A 23,631-nucleotide genomic window follows, 5' to 3' on the forward strand; every position below is an offset into this window, starting at 1 on the left:
ATTATGATATATTGTCAGGTGGTTTGTTCTGCCGTTGTTAAAAGCACTCGGCTATCACTTCGACCGACTGTCACGTGGTAGTCGCAGTGAAGAACGACACAGCGTCGAAACTGTGAGTTACAAGTATAACTATTGGGCGAAGTTGTGCCCAGTGTTACGTTTCGCCTACAACGCGCGGTAATGCCGGCGCGGATGCAACGGACGCCGGGGCTTTGTTCAAAGCGGCGGACATTTTGGCCCGTCCGACGCCGCCGCGACGCCTACCCGCCAAGCGTGTCCAGGCGTGTTTCAGTGCCACGTGTCTTCGTGTGTGCGTGTGTGTGTGTGTGCCCTCGCTTGTCAAAGCGCGGCAGCCGGGGAGCGGAGTTCCCCGAATGAGGGGCCTGGAGGTCTCTCGGCTCAACCGCTCGCGCCGTCGTGGGCCCCTGCTGCGCCGTCCCGTGACCTTCATCCCGTGACCTTCCCTCCTTCCCTTTTGGACCGCGACGCCGAGGGTATAAGAGCAGCTGCCCCCGGACGCCAGAGGAGAGGCTCCGATTTGTACTGTTGAGTTACGTGCTCTCCCGTCTCTCCACTCCGGTCGACCTGACCGGCCGCTCTTTTGCTATGTTAGAATAAACCAGTTGTTCTGTTACCAGTCTTCTCTTGCTTTGCCGGGACCTTCGGATGCTTCCAGTGCCCCAGGCCGCCAGGCCAACGCTACCCTTGGGGCTTGCGACCCATTGGCAATAACGGGCGTCAGCACCGAGACCCCATCAACTCGTGCCAGCGGTGCGATTCCAACATCTGGTTGCCAGCGGTGAGATCGCGACAACGGAGGCCAGCAGCGAAGAGATGCGGTTGACTGTATGCTGAGCAGCTCAACGACCATCCGGGAGCAGTGCAACGAGCCCTGTGTGATGACTGGTTGCCTGCAGCGGAACGACTGCGCTGAAGTCTTGGCTGCAAGGTTTGGTGAGTGCGGGACTTTCTTCTTCTGAGTTTTGCCAGGCTTTTGTTAGTGTTAGAAACAGAGCTGGTAATTGTGGTTGTCGTTGCTACCGGGTTAGTTTGCGGCAAGACAATAGTAGGCAGTAGAGAAAGCAGCATTCAGAGCAGCCATGGATTTGAAGTCGTTGCGCAAACCGAAATTGTTGGAGCTTGCGAGAGAGTTGGGTCTGGATGTCTCAGACAAACTCAGAAAACCAGAACTGCTAAGGGCTATTCTTGAGTTAGAAGCTGAGGATGACGAGCTGTCGGAATGCCTTGAGACCATTGAGGAGAGGGAGACGGCAAAAAGACAGGAGCGTGAACTTAAAGAACAGAAAGAGAAACAGGAGCGCGAACTTAAAGAACAGAAAGAGAAAGATGAGCGCGAACGTAAAGAACAGAAAGAGAAAGATGAGCGCGAACTTAAAGAACAAAAAGAGAAAGAAAAAGAAGAGCGCGACCGTCAACACGCTTTGGAAATGAAGCGTCTCGAGTTAGAGATGGAACGCGCTCGTAATGGAAGTCAGGCACACGGTGCAGGAGAACGAGTATTGTTCAAAATGACTGACCTGATGCGGCCGTTTAAGCTTGGAGAGGACATTGGTTTGTTCCTGGTTAACTTTGAGCGAACGTGCGAGAAGCAGGGGTTCTCTCGGGAAACGTGGCCACAGCGCTTGCTCACTTTGCTACCCGGCGAGGCGGCCGACGTAGTCGCTCGCTTGGAGAGAGAGGAGGCAGAGGATTTCGACAAAGTGAAATCGAGTCTGCTAAAAAAGTACCGGCTGTCAGCGGAGGCGTTCCGTCGGAAGTTCCGGGAAAATGAGAAAGGCAGAAGTGAGTCATATACAGAGTTTGCGTACAGGCTTATGTCAAACATGCAGGAGTGGCTCAAAGAAGAGAAAGCGTTTGGTGACCACGAGAAAGTTCTGCAGTGTTTCGGGCTAGAACAGTTTTATAGTCGGTTACCTGAGAACGTGCGGTACTGGGTCTTGGATAGGCCAGACGTTAGTACGGTGGCTAGAGCCGCTGAGTTAGCCGAGGAGTTTGTGACGCGTCGGGCTCGTGGAGCTAAGGACGGTCAAAAGGGTGAATTTGGCTCCAAGTTTGAGAGGCCAAAGTTCACGCCCATGAGAGCAAAGGGGGACACACGTAGTGCGGATGCGAGTGAAAGCAGTCCGACCGAACGTAAGGAGACGGCGACAACCGAAGCCGAACGCAGAAAGCGGTTCGAGATGAGGCAAGCGCGCGTTTGTTATACGTGCCAGAAGCCGGGTCACTTTTCGGCGCAGTGTCCAGAAACAAAAACACAAGTCGTGTTTTTGTCTATATGCAGCACTGACGAGAACATGAAGCTTCTCGAGCCTTACATGCGAGACCTCCTCGTGAACGGGAAAGAGTGCCGAGTGCTTCGCGATTCCGCAGCTACGATGGATGTCGTTCACCCCTCTTACGTAGAACCCGATATGTTCACGGGCGAGTGCGCATGGATCAAGCAAGCAGTGGAAGCTCATAGCGTGTGTCTGCCAGTAGCAAAAGTGCTTATTGAAGGACCTTTCGGAGCACTTGAGACGGAGGCCGCAGTGTCATCTATGCTGCCCCCCCAGTACCCGTACCTATTTTCGAACAGGTCCGATCACCTCCTGCGCGAGAAGGGGCTTTTGTTTGGTGAGGCTAGCGTTCAGGCCTTAACCAGATCGAAGGTTCGGGAGCTCGCTGCAAAGGCGGTAGTTGCGGGGCCGACGTTGTTGAACGATGAGAAAGGGTCAGAGGCGCAGCAAGCTGGTATTCAGAGCACGCCCGAACAGAATAAAATTGAGCCTGTAGCGTTAAAGGCAGCAGATACTGGAGAGGAAATTCCCGACACGGGAAAGTTAGAAGAGCTGTCTCCAGATTTGCTCATCGCGCCTACGTCAGACGGACTTAACAGGTTGCTAAAAGTCAGCCGCTCGGCTTTGATAGCCGAGCAAAAGAAGGATGGCAGCCTAGAAAACATACGCTGCATTATCAAGGAAGGTATCGCCAAGAAAACTGCTCGCTTTGTGGAAAGAGGTGGGGTCCTGTACCGGAAGTATCTAGACCGCAGAGGAGTGGAGTTCGATCAGCTGATCGTGCCTCAATGCTATCGTCAGGATCTGTTGCGCTTGTCGCATGGGGGTTCGTGGTCCGGACACCTAGGAGTTAAGAAAACTAAGGGCCGTCTCTTGCAGGAGTACTATTGGCCAGGGTGTTTTCGGGACGCAGACCACTTTGTGAAGACATGCGACACCTGTCAGCGGGTGGGCAAGCCAGGGGACAAATCGAGGGCGCCGTTGAAGTTGGTACCTATCATTACGGAGCCTTTTAGACGGCTCGTTATTGATACAGTGGGACCTCTGCCGGTAACAGCCACGGGGTACCGACACATTTTGACTGTGATCTGCCCAGCGACAAAGTTCCCTGAAGCAGTGCCGCTTAAAGAACTCAGCTCAGTTGAGATAGTCAATGCACTACTGTCCATATTTGCGCGAGTTGGTTTTCCTGCAGAAATCCAGTCAGATCAGGGTACAGTGTTTACTAGCGCTTTGACGACAGCCTTTCTCGAAAGGTGCGGGGTAAGGCTGTTACACAGCTCAGTGCACCACCCCCAGTCGAATTCCGTTGAGAAGCTCCACTCCGTCATGAAGCGCGTGTTGAGAGCATTGTGTTTTGAACATCAAACTGACTGGGAGCTGTGTCTGCCTGGAGTGATGTTTGCTTTAAGAACCGCGCCGCATGCGGCTACGGGGTTCTCGCCAGCTGAGCTGGTGTACGGTCGCTCGCTGCGATCTCCGCTTCGCATGCTTCGAGAATCATGGGAAGGCAGGGGCGACGACCCAGTCGTGGTAGAGTACGTGCTTAAGCTCCTCGAACGCTTAAGAAGGGCACAGGAGTTGTCAGGTGAAGCAATGGCAGAGGCCCAGCAGAGGGCCAAGGTTTATTATGACCGGACAGCCAGGGCCCGTCGTTTTGAGGTGGGCGATGAGGTCATGATATTGCGCACATCGCTAAAGAACAAACTCGACGTGCAGTGGGAGGGCCCAGCACGGATTGTTCAAAAACTGTCGGACGTTAACTACGTGGTGAGTCTGCCAGGAAAGCGGAAAGCACAGCAAGTTTACCACTGTAATCTGCTCAAACCCTATAAGCAACGGGAAGCAGTGGTGTGCATGATGGTAAACGTGCCCGAAGAGCTTCCGGTCGAGCTTCCGGGACTAGGCTCAGTGACGAACAGGAAAGACACCGATCAAGTCATTAGTGACTTAATAAGTAAAGCATCGCTGTCGCCTGAGCAGAAAACCGAACTACACCAGCTCTTACAAGAGTTTCATGGTCTGTTCTCTGAGAGGCCTGGTAGGACTTCTGTCCTTACTCATGACATAGAACTTACCTCCCCAGAGCCAGTACGATCCAAGGCGTACCGGGTGTCACCCCGCCAGAGCGATATTATGGAGGCTGAGGTAAAGAAAATGCTACAGCTCGGTGTTATTGAAGCGGGTGAGAGTGATTATACCTCCCCTTTGATTTTAGTTGAGGTACCGGGCAAGGAACCTCGTCCTTGCGTCGACTACCGCAGGCTTAATTCCATCACTAAGGATCAAATTTATCCGATCCCTAACATCGAGGAGCGCCTTGAGAGAGTGAGTAGCGCTCAGTTTATTTCCACCCTAGATCTTGTCAGGGGTTATTGGCAGGTTCCACTTACAGAAGAGGCTAGTAGGTATGCGGCGTTCATTTCACCAATGGGGACATTCCGTCCTAAAGTTTTGAGTTTTGGGTTGAAGAACGCGCCATACTGCTTTTCAAGCCTCATGGATAAAGTGTTGCGGGGACAGCAAGAATTCGCTTTACCGTATCTAGACGACGTAGCGATATTCTCCGCATCCTGGCCTGAGCATATGGCGCACTTGCGGGCAGTGCTAACCCGCCTGCGCGATGCGGGCTTGACAGTCAAGGCTCCCAAGTGCCAGTTAGCACAGGCCGAGGTTGTCTACCTCGGACACGTGATTGGTCGGGGTCGTCGCCGCCCCTCTGAAATAAAAGTGGCCGCTGTGCGAGACTTCCCGCAACCGCGCACGAAGACCGATATTCGGTCGTTCTTAGGTGTCGCCGGCTACTATCAGAGGTACATCCCCAGGTACTCGGATATCGCGGCTCCCTTGACGGATGCTCTAAGAAAGACAGAGCCGCAAACAGTCGTCTGGGATGAGACGAAGGAAAGAGCTTTTAGCGCCCTAAAGAGCGCCCTAACAAGCCAGCCTGTGCTACGATCGCCCGACTACACAAAAGGGTTCGTTGTTCAGTGTGATGCTAGTGAGCGAGGCATGGGCGTTGTACTGTGCCAACGGGAAAATGGAGAAGTAGAACACCCCGTCCTGTATGCTAGTCGTAAGCTGACCAGTCGTGAGCAGGCGTATAGCGCCACCGAGAAAGAGTGTGCGTGTATCGTGTGGGCCGTTCAGAAATTGTCATGTTACCTAGCCGGCTCGAGGTTTATCATTGAAACGGATCACTGCCCTCTCCAATGGCTGCAGACCATCTCTCCCAAAAATGGCCGCCTCCTGCGCTGGAGCCTCGCTTTGCAACAATATTCCTTTGAGGTGCGTTACAAAAAGGGGAGTCTCAACGGTAACGCCGATGGCTTAAGTCGAAGCCCCTAACGTGGGAATCAGCCTCAAAATTGCTTGTTACTGATGTTTTTCTTCCTGAGGCAGGATTTTTAACCTATTGCTTTTGTGTAGTGTTTCAAAGTGATGATGTGCTTTTTAGTGCAATTTTTCCGATTTGTGGACGCGTTCTGAGTGCTGCTAAACTACTGTAAGGAACTAGGCAGCAGTATAAAAGGGGAAAGAGCCTGGCAGGGCTTAGTGAGGGTTGTGCCGTGCTTGCTGACTGAGCGGTTGACTTTCGGCGTAGTTCTAACGCTTGCCGGAAACGAGAACAAAAATGTCAACTCTCCCGAAGTCACTTTGCAGTGTCCTGTGTGCACCTGAACGTGAGAACGAGGCCTTCTCTGTGCGCTGCGCTCAAGAAACGCCAAAGGACGCCCGACTACGGTTATGAGCATCATCGAGCGACATCCCTCCGGACAGCGGATGCAGTCCCCTGACCATCGGGATCTCCTTCCCCCGGCGGGGCGGTCTGTTACGTTTCGCCTACAACGCGCGGTAATGCCGGCGCGGATGCAACGGACGCCGGGGCTTTGTTCAAAGCGGCGGACATTTTGGCCCGTCCGACGCCGCCGCGACGCCTACCCGCCAAGCGTGTCCAGGCGTGTTTCAGTGCCACGTGTCTTCGTGTGTGCGTGTGTGTGTGTGTGCCCTCGCTTGTCAAAGCGCGGCAGCCGGGGAGCGGAGTTCCCCGAATGAGGGGCCTGGAGGTCTCTCGGCTCAACCGCTCGCGCCGTCGTGGGCCCCTGCTGCGCCGTCCCGTGACCTTCATCCCGTGACCTTCCCTCCTTCCCTTTTGGACCGCGACGCCGAGGGTATAAGAGCAGCTGCCCCCGGACGCCAGAGGAGAGGCTCCGATTTGTACTGTTGAGTTACGTGCTCTCCCGTCTCTCCACTCCGGTCGACCTGACCGGCCGCTCTTTTGCTATGTTAGAATAAACCAGTTGTTCTGTTACCAGTCTTCTCTTGCTTTGCCGGGACCTTCGGATGCTTCCAGTGCCCCAGGCCGCCAGGCCAACGCTACCCTTGGGGCTTGCGACCCATTGGCAATAACGGGCGTCAGCACCGAGACCCCATCAACTCGTGCCAGCGGTGCGATTCCAACACCAGCAAAACAGGTAACACTCAAGCCCAACAATAGCGGAGAGCGGAGTCGGCGATCGTCGAAAATCTTATATGCGGGTCAAGCGTGTCGGCTTTTATACATGACTCGTTGAAGGTTCCAATGTAATCGTTAATGCCTGCGTGGCTTCCAGAAAGTACAATTAACCGACAGTACCGCGCGATTGTTATACAGGGACACTAGGCTTGCCAACCTGCCAGCGCCTTCAACGGCGCGAAGCGACGAGGTTAGCAACAGTAGCGCAAGTGCACCAAGTTCACTCGATGCGCAAGTTTCGTCTGCTAGGCTCTTCATATACCACTACGACCAGTACGACACAGCCCCTGGCACGATTAGTTTGGCGCAAGCTTCCAGCCTTTGGAGATAGCAGGAGCGTGTGCCCCTGGTTTCTGTTTTCTTTATTTTTCTTAGCGTCTGCTACTCTAGTGCGCATGCACATGAAAATAATAAAACGTGCAAAGCTGCAATGCAGCTGTGCGCTTTCTTCTTTGTCTAACGGCGCATGTGCACTACAGCGGCATTTATCATAAAAAAAGACGCGTCTGGGTTCACGCGCACTTGCTGTATCCGATAAGTAGGGAAGCTTCCATTGAGTTAATCGCAACAGGAATGGTGTCATGCCTGTGGGAAGAGCCTAACAGACGAAACTTGCGCTTCGAGTGAACTTTGTGCGCATGCGCTACTCTTTCTGATCTCGTCGCTTCGCGCTGTTAGAAGGCGCTGACTGGCCGGCCAATCGACGCTCGCGCGGTACTGTTAAAGAATCGGTCGAGTCTATACTACACAATTTGCGTCGCGCATACAATCAGATTACAAATACTATGGCGCCATCTCGTAGTATTGTGCGGCACTGTGCTTTCCTCCTCCCCCTTTCACCGTACTCTCCCCCTCCGCTTTCCGCCTCATGCTTTCACTGTAACATCCTCCTCCGCTTTCCTCTTCGCGCTCTCTTCGCTATCGCCGCCTTTCATCCCCCGCTGCGCTCCGCGTTCGCTCGTTCATCTTTCGCTGTGCTCGTTCGCTCGGTTACGGGGTACGACGCCGAGGCAGGCCGACGCTCAACGCAGCAACTGGCGCCTAAGAGCTGCGCTCTAAAATAGTAAAACAGGGGCTGCGGTAATGTCGATGTACAAACCCCGTTCTCGACTACGTAAACGGAGGACTTTGTTCTGTTGCGGATACGGAGATGGTTTTACAGAACCTGCATAAGTTTTTGCCGCCGTTTGCTTCACCGGAACTCCATAAAGCTGCGTTCGCACGACGGACTGAATTCCGCATGTGATCATGACGTAACTCAGTGCAGCCGATTCACGCCGTACACAAGGACGCCGCAGATGGGCTGCCGACGCGATACGTTGCAGCTGAGCCAGGTCAAGCCCCGTCTGCGGACTGAATCAGCGATCTGGCCCGTCGTGTGAAACCAAGGACGCGATGCCTTTTCCCATGCTATTCCTTTTCGCACTTCGTCAGTGGTCAGAACGACGTTCCGCCCGCGTTATCAATGGGATCAGCCGGCTGTGACCGGTGAATGACAAAACTGGTTTAGAATCGAGCGAAATTAAGGCAGCACTACAAAATTACGGCTCAGCTTAATGTGTTTTTGCCGCCATTACCATGGCCAAGACGGCCAGTATCGTCTCAAAAATTTGACAGTGCCATAACCACCACGCCTCCCACTCCGTGAACCTCAAGGGAACATTATATGTTCGATAATGCCCGCAGTTGCGTTCCGCCTGTTATAGCGCCTTCCTGCAAAGTTTAGCGCTCTTCCTTCAATGTCGGACACACTATACAAAGTACACTTCCCACAGCGTTGTAAGAGGCAAATATTCGTAAATGAGCATGTCTTAGTAACACGGCCATGCTCCATATAGTCACCGGGCGGAGCTTTGTTGCCGCTTGCCAGGTGTATACTGTTACGAGAATAAGCCTGTCTTCAGAGGGTCTTCACGGAAGGCGCGAAGCTCTATTCGCTAAAATACCGTTTCTATCTATAGATTCAAAAGAATCTTCTACAACAACACCGCACATAGCTTATCATAATTAAAAAAGGAAAAGTTCGAAAGTAGTTAGCGCTGTGCGGACTGGCTTTACAAAATATCTTCATTCGTTGGGTGCTATGCCTATTATTGCGATGATGAAAACGCCAGATGACGAAAGGCGAAAATATTCGGATTGGGGAGAGCCGGAATAAAATAGCTGTACGTATTTTCACGGGCACACGTGTCGTGATTCTCGAAGTTGTCTTGACAAAAAATATCAAGAACAATCACCGTTCTGTGCGGCAATTCGCACGGCATGCATTATACCACGTGCGCCTGCAGTGAGACGAGCACGCAGCCAGGTAGCCTCCCATCCCGCGGTCATAGTCATACATAGGTATACTATACCGGCTGTCCCACGTAACTTGAGCCAAACTTTAAAAATATGCAAATTAAAATTATATTCTGGGGTTTTACATGCCAAAACCACGATTTGATTCGGAGGCACGCCATAGTGGGAGAATCCGGAAATTTCGACCACCTGGGGATCTTTAACGTGCCCCCAATGCACGGGACACAGGCGCTTTTGCATTACGCCCCCATCGAAATGCTGCCGCCGTGGCCGGGATTTCATACCGCGACCTCGCGCTTAATAGAACTTGCTGAGCAAGTTGATATTGATTCATTATACCTATGTTTAATACGCCAAAAACAACACGCAGCACATAAGAGAGGGCAACGGGACAGAGCGCAACTCACTACTATATTTTCACAGAAGACACGTACATATATCCTCAGTCAGCGCCTGCGCAGCAAGCACGCTCGATCAAGCATAGCTGATCAAGCATAGGCTATGGTCGATCGACCATAGCCGCTGACCACTATGGAGGGTAAAAAAAAAAACAATGCAAATGCCACGTAGCTGGACAGAACCAAGGTAATGTTGGTTGCCGTCGCTTGGAGATGCTCAGATTATTTTTTTGCATTTCGCCTAATTAGATAATTATTCTTAATTAATTAGTCACCTTCTCAAATATTATGATTATATTAAAAGTTTCAATTTCAAAATAGTAGAGCAACATGAAAAACTGCCGAACCAGCTTCCTGTTGCTCAATACGTGTTACATAAGTGTTTTTCCAAGCGTGAAAGCAGCCCGCGAATGCACGCAATATTGCCGCGAGACTGGCCGCTCGAGGCGCTTTGCGTGCATTCGCGGGCTTCTCTAATGGTTGGAAAAACACTTTTATGTAGCAGGCACTTAGCAACAGAAAGCTCTAAGTACTATATATATATATATATATATATATATATATATATATATATATATATGATAATAAGCCAACAAAGCCACCAAGGACAGCACAGGGGAACTTGTACGTACTAATTGAATTAAAGAAATGGCAAATTAATGGAAATGAAAGCGGATGAAAAAACAATTGGAGCAAACACAGTTCGGGTGCGTGCACTTACGTAAGGCCTCATCCAGACGACCTGGGCGCTGGCGTACTTGTTCTTGGAGGAGAGGGCGCGGTTCGAGGGCGGGAACTCCGGATCCTCGAAGAGCGTGCCCCGATCCCGGCAGAGGCGCTTGAGGTAGGAGTAGCCCGGCCCGTGGCCGTTGGCCAGGCCGCCCTCGGACACGCCCATGGCGCTGCTCACGCGGCCGGCCGGCGGTCCGCGCTGGCTGCGCGAGACAAGATACCACTGACGGGGGAGCGCTTCCGTCGCGTACGCATGCACGCATGCACGCAAACAGACCCGGTGCTGCAACACTACACCTGTGCACGATCGAAAACAGAGCGAGCGGACGGGCACACGGCGACAGACGCAGGAGCGATTGCCGTCTGTCGAGCTTCTCTGTGATTGTTTTTTTTTTTTTTCTCCTCGCGGCTGTTTTCCGCCATGTACTTACAACATTAACTCACACAACTCTACGTTGTTCTGGATCTGTAGGTCGGTGATCTGAATAGTTCCCGCATGGCGACGGGTACGATATATAGAGATTAGCTGCTCACACAATTCGAAGCTCTGCGGAAACTATAAGCGCGAAATTCACTTTTTTTTTTTTTTGCGCGCGTAGCATTGGTCCGAGCGCCTGCCTTATTATTTTCGCTCTCACTATTGGCCGGTACCTGTTCGTAAAGACAATCTAGTCCGGATGGCGTTCTCAACATGTTTCCAAGAAAGCCCGCACAGCGCGATCAAAACCGTTCAGGCACTCCTCCGCGAGGTAGTTAAATAATGTTCAGGCCAGCGTCGTAGAACAGACGTGTTGCAAGCAAAATCGCTACCATTGGTACTTCTCAAGCTTCTGCTTACAGTTACAACTTCCCGAGCGTTCATTGTATAGCCGTAGTTGTATCTTCACACACACATATATTTATATAGAGGCTGTGTGGAGCGTGCAGTAAGAACGCTCAGATAAACATACTTCAACACTTCTGTGCCAAAATCTTAACGGGCACCCTAATGTTAGCCGCCGTGGTGGCTTAGCGGCTATGGTGTTACGCTGCTAAGCACGAGGTCGCGGGATCAAATCGCGGCGGCCGCATTTCGATGGGGGCGAAATGCAAAAACGCCCGTGGTCCCGTGCATTGGGGCCCCGTTAAAGTTTCCCTGATGGTAAAAATTAATCCGGAGTCCCCAACTACTGCGTGTCTCATAATCAAATCGTGCTTTCGGCACGTAATATCCCAGAATTCATTACCCTAATGTTGATAATGAACAAACTACTTAATAATTCCCTTATACTGCATTATATATATTTGGTCATCTATCACGCAACTACTAAAATTCGCGAGAATGTGAACAACGAGTTGGTGAAGAAAACAAGAATGGCGCTTGATCGCTACGGCGCTGTCTTCACATTTTACTAGTTGGTCACTTTTGCTAACGCACATTTTAGTTACGCCTGCCATGCGGGGCACGCGTGCAAAGGGCAGGATTTAGTTCAGTCGCCTTATCTGCTGGAACTGGCGGAATAACGCAGTCACAGCCTGACGCCCTGACAAGGTCAGGAGAGGGGGTGCGCCGCGATGCCCTCGCGCGCCGTGAGCCCGCACGACGCTGTGGGCGGCGGACGCCACAGCTGCCGCTCGCCCCGATCGCGTGCGACGCGAGACAAACATGCGTGGGCAGGAGGAGCCTGCGATGCTACTCGCAACCCCATTGAAGACATGTGGGAGGCATGACAGCGGAAGCGCACCCCTACAGGCATCTCCGCCGTAGAGGTGTTTCCTCCGCCGGCAGACGACCCGAAAAGAATCGCTTTGCATGCGTTCGCCTTTATCTGCGAAGGATGCCGAATCCCGATGCGCTGTCGTAGGAAGTGCGCGCAAGGTTTTCTTCTTTTTTTTTCTTATAATTGTGGTGTAACGTATGGAAATGACGCCAAACCCCTTTCCTCATGTCGCCCGTCATTCTTAGCCTCTCATCGATGAGAAGTGAGTGAGTGAGTGAGTGAGTGAGTGAGTGAGTGAGTGAGTGAGTGAGTGAGTGAGTGAGTGAGTGAGTGAGTGAGTGAGTGAGTGAGTGAGTGAGTGAGTGAGTGAGTCCTGCTTTACTGTGGCTTCGCTCTGGAAACGCTGCTTTCTAGACAAATATCTTTAAAGATCATTTCTAAAAAAGCGGCTGCCGCAGCCAGGTCCACACGGGCTCGCGGACACGCTTGTCATACATGTGCCCGTGTAAGGCGTGGTATTGCTTGCTAGGCAGAGTGAAAGTTTAAGGCCAAAAAGTGTGGGCGCTCGCCGCGGAGGCACTGCGATGATTAATGAAGCCGACAGGGAAATAACAGATGCTCACGTTCTCATTTCGCCTCTTTCTAGAACAAGGTTGCATGCGCGCATGGTGCGAGCGGAGGTGGGCTGTTCTTGGAAGATTAAGCTATATAGCGTATCCGGAGAAACTATAGGATTACGAACGAGACCATCCTGGAACGCCGAACTGTACAGTCGTCACACCAGAAGGCAGTCAAGGCACTCTTGAAATTTTTGCGTTCGAGTGGCCTATTAGAGAGACTCTAGTTCTCACGGATGTTCCCAACCTCCTCTATTTTTTTTTTTTGTCTTTGCTTTTTATCCGCTCTTCTTTCTGTCTTTCATTTCCCCTTACCCTTCCCCCGGTGCCGGATAGCAAACCAGAATCTTCTCAAGTTAACTTCCCTAGCTGCGTTTCCCACCCCGTTTATCTCTCGCTCTCCTTATATGCTATGAACGACTTTACAGACATATACTACGTCTCACCAAATACATGCAATGAAGCGAATGCTAAAGGGGATCCTGTCAGTCAATCAGTAACGAGAGCCAGCAGCGCGCTGCAGAGAAGGGAGGAAGGGTCGGCCATTCTGAGCTACTGATCCTTCCGTGATGCTTCCATTCAGTCAACGTCACGTGGAGGACAATCACAGGCGTACAATGGGGGAGCCAGGTTCTTGCGGTCCTCGTTTTTGAAGGGTTGGCGCCACCCATTGCTTTCCCTGCACTGCACGGAGTTAGCCAGATGGAGTATATATGTAAGCCCATCATTCTCATGCTACGCAAGAAACGATGAAAACGGTGATTAAATAAAAGGAGAAGCCGTCTAATTTATCTCGCCGAACTTTTGTCAGCATAATGAACAAGGCATCAGTCTGCAAAAGCCTGCTCCGTATAGAATTCGCACACAGCAGACTGTTTCGCCAATACACATAGTTGTACTGTGGAGCAACCGCCCCAAGATTTTGACGGAAACGAGACAGCTGTCCCTTCCGTGAACCCGTGTTCACGCCTCAAGGTTGCTCTGCGTCAAAGCCCGTCTGTCCTGTCGCGGCTTCATCACGCGTCGCCTTGCCCGCATTACTCGAAAACAAAGGCACGGGCCGCGGGGCTAAATGTCGCCGTTCCAGTCTGCACGCGAAAGTCGCGCGGCTACAGCGCGTGCCTCACGGCGCAGGCAATCTTTCAGCGTGCCGCTATTCCACGCGTTATAAGATAAACACCGGCGAACGACAACTTATTGACTGGCTTTGCACGCGAGGCGGATTACACGTGCCGCGCGCGGCTGCACCGACATTTTGATGGGCTGTTTCTCGAGCGCTCGCTCGAACCCTCCCAAGGCCAGCGTGACTGACAACGGAGATCGGGGCGCGGGCAATCATTTTCTCTTCCGCCCACCTCTGAGCCATCGTTGTTCCTGGGCTGCAGCGATGACGCGCGCTGTCTTGGCCGATCGAGCGGAGCGGCGTTCAGCTCGCGCACCGCGGCACGTGCGTGTGCCCGCGCCGCACGCATCCTTCGTCATCGCGCTCATCGCGTCGCTGCAAGACCCACGCACTATGCGATTCATCCGCAAGGGGCACCGGGGGGAGAACCTTGGCCCCCCCTGCCGCCGGTGTATCGCGCGCGAGAGCCCCACTGGCCGAACGGCCCGTTTGTTTGGCCTGCCCAAAAAGCGGGCCTAATTGCCGGCTCGCGACGCACTAGGCCGCAGCAGCGAGAGCGCGGCACTTTTCCCGCCAGCCCGCGTGTAATAACGGTCCCGCCGAGCTCGGGCTCGGTATACGTCACCGCAGCCAACCAACGTGCACGAAATGGCGGCGGCGGCTTACCGGCTCGCCACAGTACGCTGGCCGCGACCGAAAAGGATTGCGTAGTGCGCGATGAGGTTATCGCAAGGACTCCACGTTGCCTTTTCGGATATAGTTGAAGGTTGCATTTGATTGATAGGGATTACGATCACAAAACAACACGGGGCTTATAAGAGACGCCGTATAGTGGGGAGCTACGGATCAGTTATTGCCGTGGGTTCATTAACGTGCACCAAAAGCACGATACACCAGGGTAAATGTCTGCGTTCCGCCCACATCCAAAAGCGGCTGCCGTGGCTGAGAATCGAACGCGAGACCTCGTGTTCAGAAGCAGAACGCTGCAGTCACTGAGCAACAGCGGCGGGCCTGGGAGTTTCGATTTGGATTGGCTTAATTCCTATATAGCGGAATAATTTAGTTGATGCGGCTGGAATGTCGTCTTAAAAACTTTACCGCATTCTTTAACGCTTTCGTGTGACGCTATTGCGTCACATCCCGTTACGGCTGCTTACACGCCAAACTTCTAATGGCTGCAGTTCGTTCGCTCCTTAACATTTCATAATAATCGCGTTGCCAAATTCTTCCGCACTCCCTCTCCGCTTGCTAGGAGATCCAAGCTTCAGGATGATGCACATTATTCTAGTAGCTTATTCTTCATTTTTTTTTAATGCCAACATGCACGTTTTGCGTGCAGGCATAATGAAAGAACTTAGGGGTACAACGACCCTGTACAACGACCACGTTATGCTAAAGTTTGTTCAAGCAAATCAAAATTTCGGTAATTCGCCTCAGTTGAATGATATATGCCGGGACACCCTTTAGGCCCACTGCTGAGTGATCTCGACACCAAACACGCCACCCCTTATACATATTTCGCTCGTCTGGGTCGCTAACAGACGTCCTATCGGAATTCGTACACCGAACATTTTATGCTTCGGGTGCAGCGACACTATTCAGCAAAACTCGTGCTATGTCGTCAATGTGAGACTCACATGCATGACTGGTAGATTGAAACATGAAAGGCGTGTTCATATATAGTCTGCACAGATGTATTAGATAAACAAGGGGATAATCATGCTTCTGTTCTCTTACATCATTTACCATAACTAATTTGCCCCCAAAGCTTACACGGAGCAAAACATCATTGCTACACAGGATTCGGCTCGGCGTTGCTTTCACCCGTCGCTACGCACATCTCATCGGCCAATCGAACAGCCCTGATTGTGAACACTGCCAGATGCCCGAAACACTGCAACGCGTACTGTGCGACTGCCCAGCATATATGCTGGAGCGAAGGACGTTAGACAGTTTCCTAGCCAGCGTTGGCAGACAACTACTGTCGGAGGAAGCTATCCTCGGCCCATGGCCTGACACTGCAATTTCAATGCGTGCAACAAACGTATTGTTGAAGTTTTTGCAGGACACCAAGCTCGACGAGCGGCTCTAGCAAGACAACTGTCTCACGTACATAAGCACTCACCACTTCTCTTATCATCATCATCCATCCGAATACTTTCACTCCCCTTCCCTCTTCCCCAGTGCAGAGTAGCAGACTAGAGCGCACCAGCTCAGGTCGACCTCTCTGTCTTTCCTATCAATAAATTCTATTCATAAGGTACAGAGGATATGCCACCCCTGTCACGGGATTTTTTATGTATTTTACATGTAGGCCTATGTAGATCTGCTGTCAAAAACTGACTTTTCAAGTTGCACGATAGCTTTCTTTTGTTGAATTAAAAAAATATATCGCATCAGTTGGCATTGCAGTCTTACAAACTGCTCAAAATTTTATTTGACAAAACCTATTATTGCCGCGCAAGGCTGCTGTCTAGATGCTTAAAAAGCCCGCGCCCTCTAAGTATATATATCGAGTATAATTTTGACTTGGCAAGAGCAAATGTATCTTCGTAGCGAAAGCACGCAGCCGTTGTTGAAACTGTGTGTTCAACATCGCTACGTGTCGGTAGCTCGTGTGACATCGGCATGCACCTGTCGGTAACCTGTCACCACGCGTATTGTATACCTCTCGCAGAAGTTTTGGGAAAGCAAATAACCTGATGGTCAGCGTCACTTAGTTTAAGTACAGAAGACCAGTATAGTTCTTTCGAGGGGGGGTGTTGGTGCAGACCTACATAATCTCCGCGAGAAACGCTAGAACCGCAACTCTTTGCTGAATCGTATACCCGCGGTGGTTCCGTTGCATTGCATTGAGCAAAAAAGATGATCAGCTTTGTGGGGAAGAAGAAGGGGGATGTGAAACATGTCAGGATTTGTCGGGCAACACTGTTGCATTTTCTACATTTGTAAGGCACGGGTCTAACGCATATTTCTGCAGCAGTTCTCGATATAAGTTAACTTATGCGGTAACGTAAACGAAACAAAGTCAAGCAATGAGTCACACTTTTGAGACAATTAAGTGAGAAGAATTATATGACAATTATCTTTCTAACAAATTTTTTCTAACAACTTTTTCAACACTGTAATATGGAACGTATCGTAAATTGAAGGCTATAGTTGATTTCTTGCGTTAAAGTGGATTAGACGCAAGTCTTCAGGAAGAATACCAGCTCTCATAGTGCAACTACACCTCTATACCTATATACTGTATACCTTGGACTCTCGTCTCTATACTGTCCATCGTCATCCTTCTTCTCCTCCACTTTCGTCTCCTTTTCGTTTCCCCAGAACCAGTAGCAGTCCAGAGCTTGATCCACGTCAGGCCGACCTCTCGGCTTTTTTACGATTACACTCTCTCTTTCCAGAACATGGCTACCAACTCTCCATCATGGGGGGAGCAACGTATTGTGACAAACGAGAAAAATACGTCGTCTCGTCTTTTTCAAACTCGACAGTTGCCGGATTTTTACGTCACAAACCTGCACTCCTAGCTGTACTAGTTATGAGCAACACCGCATTAGAGAGCTCCAATGACATTTGGAGAACTCCTTAACAAGCCCGGACACGTACCTTGTAGCACCAGGAAGCTTTAAAATTTCGCCTTATCAGAGTGCGACCGTCACAACCAATAATCTAACTAATAACTACGGGCTGAGCGGTATAGAATGCCACAAGCGTTGGACGATTGCGATTGCTGTTCGCGTATTCTATTCACAGCACTGAAGCTGCAACGGCGCCGTGGCTGCTATACCTGTCTGAGGTGCCCCGAAGGCCGCGTGTGGCTTGCCGGGCGGCCTAGCACGCTGCTCGAGCTACTCAGTCACCAACGTCATCTGCTGTAGCATACATTAGAACACCATTAAAAGCTGCACAGGTGGCATACCTTGCTGTGCTCGACATCCGGGACGTCTTCATTTGACAAACGCGATCTTCCTATATAGCTGCGGACAGCGCTGAAAAGCGGGCGCACGGCCGCGACGACGCGCCGAGAACTTCCTGGACGTTGGCGTACCACTCGCCTGCGCGTCGGACGAGCGCCTCCCTGGAGTCTCTCATCGCATCCGCAGGTGTGCTGAATGATGCGTGTAATTTCCCTATTTCTGCATAACTTGGTAATGGTGGCCATGCCTCACCGGCTTCCAGTTGACCAAGAACAGCGCACACGCATCTGTATGCTCGCATAGGCGACCGTGCTTCGTGGAATCGCTGGAGAGTTGGCTCAGGTTGGGATGGCCGAACGGAGGGCTTCTAACCAAGTACCTGCGCGGTGTTTTACTCCGCCCCTGTCGCAGCACCTTGTTGATCAGTTCCATCGGTTCGAACGGGACCAAAACGTTGCCGTAAGCTTCTCGTCCCGCGCTATGTTATTTACTGTTCGAACACTCCGTTGGATGAAGTGCTAACAAAAGAGGCATTCGACATCTGTGTGCTGAAAAGCATAGCTCAACACGGAATGGGTCGCTTATTGCTCTGCATTTCGTACAGGTATAAAAGCAAGAGCAGGTTTTATTGGCTCGCCGGAATTCGGTGACCATCTGTGTTCGCTTTGCAAAAAGGAAGTGTTCGATATAGGCTTCGAAAAGCCCCTAAAAAGGACATGATCTGAAAAAACGCACCATACGAATACATTATTTGTTGGTGTTTGCATTGAGAAAGGCGACATTCAGTGATGCCGTCGAGAAACCGCATGTAGAGAATATTTAATATCCACAATATCTCTGATATTTTCCCTTTTCAATATTATTCACGCGCTTGGCCATTTTGCAGAAGCTCAGCACAAAATCGCAGAACAGCGAATATATACACATGCCCATTTGAAACCATAAAGTACAAATTGAAATTAAACAATGGGTTCCGTGTCACTGGCATGTTACTGGCGCACTGATACGGACAGCGATACTATTCTGACGTATTTCTTAAACTGCAAAGCTTCAGTACGCGAGGAAAGTACTCTGGTTGTTTTTGGTACACTGAACTTCGTGTACTATACCATCGTACACAACAACAATATTGTGGTTGGTCTGTACGACTTGTTCACGACATTGCGCAGTCGGACTATGATACGTGCACCTCTCTATATGCGATGTCTGCTCACAGCCAAGTAGCTGTGCGCGCTGGAGTGTCATGCGTCAGCTATACTGACACATCCGATTTGAGAGACCTTCGAGAAAAGCGTGGTACCGACCCCAGCATGCTTCAGCGAGACTCTACTGAAGGAGCGGGCGTATAGCAGAGTTCTACCAGCGAGCAAGAACTAACTTGTCTCACGCCATTTTTTCTCAGTGTAGCTGTGGTTACTGGAATCCATTATCCATAGTTATCAATGAAATGTAGAGGCTGTGCTTCTGAGTCGAGTGCTGAGGTGGGTATTTCTTAGGTATGTTCCATAGTTTTAGGCACAACGTCTTGACCTGTCTGAAAAAAAAAGCAGTATATAACGAACATCAGCCATTTCTCGCGGTATAAGGTTTCATCTCTTTGTTTTTGCTTATTTACATGAATGTAACCGCGGTGCAAGTCCATTGAATTCGGCTAATTTATGTCGCACGAAAAAATACAGCATAATGGCGCGACCAGTAGAGACAAAGTATCTATAGGTCCGGAGACACACATTGAGTATACACGTAAGCGACACATTTATTCCGTGACAGCTAGGAATAAAAACAATGCAAAGTGCACAACAGAGCTCTAACTAAAGAACACAACACGCACATAATAACAAGTAACTGCAAGGATTCGCGCGAAATTTCGACTTGCTGCAGATTTTATTGTGCGTTTTTCTCCACAGTCAGCGCATTCATTTGCATTCGTCTTTTTACCAAATATTTTATACTTACACGACCTCCTTTGTTCAAGTAGTGGGCAAGGGACGGTATTGCCACAAAAAGAAGAAAAAAGGTTGCAATTTCAACCATAATGCGAAGCGGTGGAGCGATAGTTTGTGGAATATTATGCGCAGTATGCCTTGCATTGTTTCGTGAGGTATCGGTTAGAGTAAACATTCACATTGAGGTTGTTGTCATCTGATGCTGGCGCATCACGATCATCGCACCTCGTCGTGTTTTTTAATCAGGCAATCACGATTAATGCGAAGGAGAGTGAGTGGCATGATAAAAAAAAAAAATTCCCGGCCACGTGGCTCTTATTGTCAACGGGTTCCGCCTCAGCATGTGAAGGCGTTTAGAGCGCGCCTTGTGTCGATGCAGAGTTCTCTACTTCCATCGGGGGTCTCGTGCAATGATGACCCGACGCTCGTAAGGCTCCCACTTCGCGCTAATATACACGACAGTGCAGCAGCAGGCCATTTCGATCACCGGCTATGGCGTACGCACGCCGGTATATATGCATCTAAGGGACACACGGCCGCGCTTTCGTCAACACTTAGCTCCGAACCGCTATACGGCGCTGATATATCATTCCAGTTTGCTGTTTCTTTCAGCATCTCGCAGGGCGTTCCCTTACCGTGCGCGCGGCTATAGTCGCTTTAGTACGCACCGTAGGGCTTGCATGGCGTTCGCTGCTCTCACAACGTCCTTAAGCGCTCGAAAACAGCGGTGGAGAATGTATACGCAAGACATCGGTAAAGGACTGCGGAGAGTGAAAAGATATTGTTTCGGGTCCTCGCATATATATATATATATGTTCGCATGCGACCATTACCATTTACCGTTCTTCCCGCCTTGTCTTTCTTTTTTTTTTTAATCTTGCCAGAGTAACCGGGCGCTTGTAAGGGAAATCGGGTGCCCGACGTATAATGACGCGTCCGCTGGCGCGCTCTCAAGGCGGCTTCTCCAAATGGCCCGCGGGCGTCGAGTGCGCCCGCCTGTGTACCAGGGTACATACGTGAACTGGCTCGCGCGTGCTGGCGTGTGATATAATGACGCATTCTTTCCATCCGCGTATAGTTCTGCCGCACGCTATCACTTTTCCCGTATTTTCCTCGGAGCAGCGGCTCGCGTTTTTTCTGTCCATGAATGTGTGTGCGCGCGTGTTATGCGTTTTCCTACCGGTCGTCTCCCAACAATGGATTTTCGCAGGCGTGGCGCGGCCATGTACGTGTTCACGACGCAGAACGTCTTCGGAAGCCTTGTTCTTCCTTGCGGACCTCGCGCCAGCCATGGCGCCCTCTTTCTCGTAAACAGCAGATTCATCTGTTCTCCAGCCTGCCGACGGCCTTTGCTTTCCTTTCTTCTTATGTTTCTTTTTATTATTAATATTTGTTCCTTCGGCTCGCTTTAGTTTAGGACCGTAACATAAATCCCACTCGGGGGCGAAACGAGGAAAGGCACAAAAGAATTTGAACCACACCCGGAAGAATTCAGTAGCTACGCCCGGTCGCTCTCATTATTTCTGTGAGCGTCCGTAAAGCATGCGCTGCTCAAAGAAGCGTATTTAACATGACTATAGCGCCGCCAGCTGGAGACAACAATTAACAAGCTTGGCTACCTGCAGTGCATGTGTTTTCTGTAAAAGTAAATGAATAAAAAAAGACGACAAAAGCGAGCTATAGTTATGCCGTCATGTCTTTAGGCTGCTATCACGTGCGCAAACCAAAGCATGGCTTTCAGAACTCTGTTTCTTTAGCTACTCTTAGCAATGTAAATATGCGTGCCTGATTTACTTTCAAGACAACAAACGCCCATTATACGTGTTCTACGAGGTCAGTGAAAACTTGTGGTGGAGCCGTGCGTCCTTGCATCGTTTGCGCTCAAGTCAGCGGAAGGTGAGCTAAACTATATCACGTGTGCACTATAGGTACGCGTATATAGGTCCACCTTTGTTACTATAATAACACGTGCACCAAACATTCTCCGCTTGACGCACGTCGGTGCAATGACGCATCAGTAGTTTATTTTGGCTTGCCTCTAGTGCAGTTTGCAGGAAACGTGTTTGCGCACTTCGACACGCAAGAGAAGAAAAAAAAGAAACGAGGTTGGTGGTTTCAAGAGGCAAGTGACCGCTTCTGCGGGTTTCGTTCGTTCGCTGGCATACAACAACCATCTGTAAGTTCATTTAAGCTGAAAGGCGCACTGATGCGAAAAAAAAAAAACATTTGCACATATTCGGAGTAGGAGGCCATTAAAATTCATACGCTTCGAACACGTCAAGGTCGTCTTAATCGCAGACCGACAGACAGACTGGACGCTAAAGAACGCGCAATGGGTGCAGTTGCTGCTTCCTTTACGACCAAGTTGTCCTCTCCATGAAAGAGGCGTCATTAGAAGGATGGCTCGTGGCGTTACAACGTCGCTGCTATCACGCTAACTTTCAGTTGCCGAAAGAAAACCGGGCTGGGAGAGCCGCTATAGTTCGTTAACCGATATAATGACAATAATTTTAAAGGTAGAAGGAGTCCTACCAACAGTACAATCAGAGTGCGATGGTGACGAATATATATATATATATATATATATATATATATTTACCAGAAAACAAGCAGTTCTGGGTCCGGGTAAATATTGACAGTGAAGTAGACGCGCGTATGAAGCGGTTTATTGACGTTTCGGCCGGGGTCCGGCCTTATTCATCAGAATACATTGCATGGTGTCAGTGCAGTTAATATACATGTGCCTATATACATATATATATATATATATATATATATATATATATATATATATATATATATATATATATATATATATATATATATATATATGGGGTTCTACGTGCCATAACCACGATCTGATTATGAGGCACGCCGTAGTGAGTGACTGCGGATTAATTTGGACCGCCAGGGTATCTCTAACGTGCCCCCAATGCACGGGACACGGGTGTACTTGCATTTTCCCCCACCGAAATGCAGCCGCCGCGGCGAGGATTTGATCCCGCGACGTCGTGCTTATCAGCACAACACCATAGTCGCTGAGCCACCGCGGCGGGTGTGCAGTAAAATACGACATACAAGTTGAGCAAAACGTGAAGGGAACATAATGTGCGCCCGGTGGCACGGACCCGTTCCGCCACGAAATTTTAGAGAGGCGATATAAGCTCATTTCATTGCCACTTCATGGATGCACCCATTACGCAATAAAATCATGTCGTATATGAGTAGCTTAAAGCTACAGCGCCACATAGATCATGGTTTTTGAAACTCGTCTGCTTGTATGTGACGATCCGTGATGAGTCAACCCCCATGTAAATCACTGCTTCAAATCAAGTAACCAATCGCCAGCGTCAATCCCCACGACAAACCCCTATGTTAAATGACTCTGGTCAACAATACTAAAATCAACTCGCCAGCCGTCCACTATCTGTTGTCACGTACAAGTATTTTCGGGAATTCAACCATCAATTGCTGGCGGTGCCTGCATAGATTCCACAGCGCTGCATAATTTTCTGTCAGAGCTTAGGGCTTCGATGAAGGTCACTATGCAAGTCTCGCAGTTTATTTCCGTTGACTGACCTGTCACCGGTACAATTTGATAGCTCGTTCCGTGTTCCGCTTGCGCATTGGACTACGCTTGCACTGCGCGTGGAAAAAGAACGCATAGGCGTCTTTCTCGTGCAACACTTGCGCACGCGAGTAACACAGACTTTCACCGTCTGGAACGCTTCTTTCTTAAGCTAGCGCGCGAAAAATCAAAATATTATTTCGCGCCAGGTATACGGCGTGTACGGAGGTGTGTCTGTGTCATTTGGTCAAGCACTCCCAAGGAACCGAAGGAAAGCCACGAAAGCTATATCGCCGTCTACAGGTCATGCTGTTAGTGTTATGTGCAGCTTGCGCGGCGGAGCGGTGAATGTTGCCGCGCCTATCGTGCGCCGCCGTCCGAACAAAAAGCAACTGGCCCTGTTCTTAAACGAAGAAGAAGGAGTTGCGATCGCGCGCGCGCAGAGTTCCAATTGTGTTCCACCGACACCAGCGCTTTGGGACGCCGCCTCGCCCGGACGATAGCATCAAAAGC

The 23,631-nt window shown here is 50.3% G+C and overlaps 1 protein-coding gene across 1 annotated transcript in view; it reads right to left on the reverse strand.

Annotated features, from left to right (window-relative positions):
* LOC126546956 (calpain-9-like) overlaps positions 1 to 23,631 on the reverse strand; it is a 127,759-nt gene that overhangs the window by 38,271 nt on the left and 65,857 nt on the right. Inside the window, exon 2 of the mRNA XM_050194684.3 lies at positions 10,231 to 10,444. Within this exon, the coding sequence (XP_050050641.3) occupies positions 10,231 to 10,407 (177 nt within the window). The 5' untranslated portion in view covers positions 10,408 to 10,444. The remainder of the gene's footprint in view (positions 1 to 10,230; positions 10,445 to 23,631) is intronic.

This window comes from Dermacentor andersoni, chromosome 1 (assembly GCF_023375885.2).
Source record: "Dermacentor andersoni chromosome 1, qqDerAnde1_hic_scaffold, whole genome shotgun sequence".
Classification (NCBI taxonomy): Eukaryota; Metazoa; Arthropoda; class Arachnida; order Ixodida; family Ixodidae; genus Dermacentor; species Dermacentor andersoni.